General features: G+C 50.6%; 1 protein-coding gene across 2 annotated transcripts in view; it reads left to right on the forward strand.

Moving 5' to 3' along the window:
• The window catches only part of Mief1 (mitochondrial elongation factor 1), a 13,889-nt gene extending 11,187 nt beyond the window's left edge, over positions 1-2,702 (forward strand). Inside the window, exon 6 of one of the 2 annotated variants that reach the window (XM_029469897.1) lies at positions 60-2,702. In XM_029469897.1, coding sequence (XP_029325757.1) covers positions 60-783 — 724 coding nt within the window. In that variant the 3' untranslated portion in view covers positions 784-2,702. Of the gene's footprint in view, positions 1-35 lie in introns of both variants that reach the window. The other variant, XM_029469896.1, reaches the window with a different exon arrangement.
• Positions 2,703-2,708: the final 6 nt, after the last annotated feature.

A 2,708-nucleotide genomic window follows, 5' to 3' on the forward strand; every position in this document is an offset into this window, starting at 1 on the left:
CTCATTGTCCCCCTTGTGCTGGAGCAGAACCTGTGGTCATGCATACCTGGGGAGGACACCATCATGAATGTCCCTGGTTTCTTCCTGGTTCGTCGTGAGAACCCAGAGTACTTTCCTCGTGGTAGCAGTTACTGGGACCGATGTGTTGTAGGTGGCTACCTCTCCCCAAAGACAGTGGCAGACACCTTTGAGAAGGTGGTGGCAGGCTCCATCAACTGGCCAGCCATAGGGTCCCTCTTAGACTATGTGATCCGACCAGCGCCACCCCCAGAGGCCCTGACACTAGAAGTTCAGTATGAGAAGGACAAACATCTTGTCATTGACTTCCTGCCATCAGTAACCCTTGGTGACACTGTCTTGGTGGCCAGACCACACCGGTTAGCTCAGTATGACAACCTGTGGCGGCTGAGCCTTCGTCCTGCTGAGACAGCACGCTTACGGGCTTTGGACCAGGCGGACTCCGGCTGCCGGTCTCTGTGCCTCAAGATCCTCAAGGCCATATGCAANTCCACTCCAGCTCTGGGCCACCTCACTGCCAGCCAGCTAACCAACGTCATCCTCCACTTGGCCCAGGAGGAGGCTGACTGGTCTCCAGACATGTTGGCTGACCGCTTTCTACAGNCCCTGAGGGGACTCATCAGCTACTTGGAGGCTGGGGTCTTGCCCAGTGCCCTGAACCCCAAGGTGAACCTGTTTGCAGAGCTCACCCCTCAAGAAATAGANGAGTTGGGATATACCCTCTACTGCTCACTGTCTGAGCCGGAGGTGCTGCTGCAGACGTAGGGCAGGTAAAGGCCCAGTCTCTCCGTTAGAAACACTTGGCTACGTGGTTGGTGCCNCACAGGGTCCCTAGGTGCCTCCTGTTTTGCTGGTAATTGTCTTGGTCACTTCATGCTAATGAGAATGAGGTCCCTGAGGTTTCCCCACCCACCCCTATTTTTGTAACCAAGCACTGTGCTCCCCACTTGCCGCCTTACTCTAGGCTGAGTTTTTTTGTTTTTTGNTTTTTTGGTTTTTTTTGGAACAAACAGAGGGTGTGGAGTGCTGGCCTCAGCCTTTGGGTGTTTTGTTTTTGACCCAGATTTCTTGCTTTTCTGTCTGCTATGTCCGGTTCTGCCCCTTGGCCTCTTGTTTGCTCTCTTCTCTGTCTTTCTCTTTCTTGGTCACCCCGGTGGCTCTTGTCCCCAGAGTACATTTGCCTAATGAAGATGTTGCCTGTAGTTGATGTCACAGAAGAGTGATTGCATGTTTCCAGGCTGAGCTCTGCAGAGGAATGAGACAGTATTTAGGTTTCCAGGGTGAGGCTGGCAAAGAGCCTCTGCCCTGGCAAATCAGCCTTTGCCCCTGGTTCCTGGAAAACAAGCTTATCTCCTCCCCCTACCCTAAGCAACTCCTGTTTATCTGAGCTAAGGTTTTTGAGCGTGGGCACTGACCAACACTGGAGGGGGGGCTGCAACTGTTTTATCAGAGGCTTATGAGGTGCTTCCTTATGGCTGTCAGTGGGAGCTCAGGGCTAGCACGCTGAAGCTGATTTGGAGAGCCTGTGTCTCACTGTTTGTTTCTATGTGTGGTCATCAGAGTCACACAGACAAGGCAGGTGTGGGGGCTTCACAGGCAGCACCTGTAAGATGCTGGTTTCCCCTTAATTGCTGGTAGAAGGTGGCCTTGCTTTAGCCACGGAGGCCAAGGGAAGGCAAAAGGAGGCAGTGCCAGNCGAAACCCAGTGACCACATTTGCTTTCTTGTCAGGCTTTACCTTTCTTAGGTGTTGCCTTAGAGCAGGAACATACCCAGGGCCAGAACCTCCCACCTGACCCCTGTCCTTGCCACTATAGGTACCTCCACAGGCCAGAGGGCACATGACCATGCCAGCCCTGCTCCCTCACTTGACTCCTGGGGAGATTGGTGCTACCTAGGAAGAGAGTACATAGATAAGACCCACAGAAAAGAGGTGGGGCTTCCCACCTTGCTGCTAAGATTGCTATTTATGGCCATGTAATCATCCTATGGGTGGGGGAAGGGACATTTGGTATGTCATTTCTATGTGTCCTTTTTCTTCCGTCAGGACAAGAGGCTGACAGTAACTCTGGTTCTGATTTGCCCATCTAGTATTGTGTTCTCCCATCAGGTCTTTCTTTATCTATTCTTACTACCTCTCCATCAGTGTGATTCTGGTGACGCACTCTGGCTGTGTTGGCCCTTCCTAATGAGGGTGACACAAAATGACTATAAATAGCACTGACTCTGCAGCAACCCATTTGAAATCAGGGTAGACACACCCNCCTCTCGACAGGTTAGGAGGTTGAGCCAGCCTATAGATTTAGCCTTTTCTCCTGTTCTCCCACACATGTGTAAACACTTCTAAAGGAGTTTCTTTTTGATTTGTGTAAGATAGTATGAGAAACTTGATAAAGCCAAGAACCTTAACTGAAACATGCCCTCCTGGTACTTAATAAAAACGAAGTAGGAGCTGAAAACATCTATTGCTAAGTTGGACTGAGTAGGCACGGAAGGTNTGGCGTAGACAGTCCAAGGTTCTTGCTGCTGCCTGTTGGAGGGAGAGTTGGTAGAATGCTGCAAAACCAGATTTTANAGAGGAGTTAGATTTCCTGTCAGAAGTATTATAAGACTCCTAAGCTGCCATCTCTGCCAGGAAGAGTGCAAATGAACCCCAGAACTTGAAGATGCTCAAGATTCCAAATGTCCTAA

The sequence above is a fragment of the Mus caroli genome, chromosome 15 (assembly GCF_900094665.2).
Source record: "Mus caroli chromosome 15, CAROLI_EIJ_v1.1, whole genome shotgun sequence".
NCBI classification, from domain to species: Eukaryota; Metazoa; Chordata; class Mammalia; order Rodentia; family Muridae; genus Mus; species Mus caroli.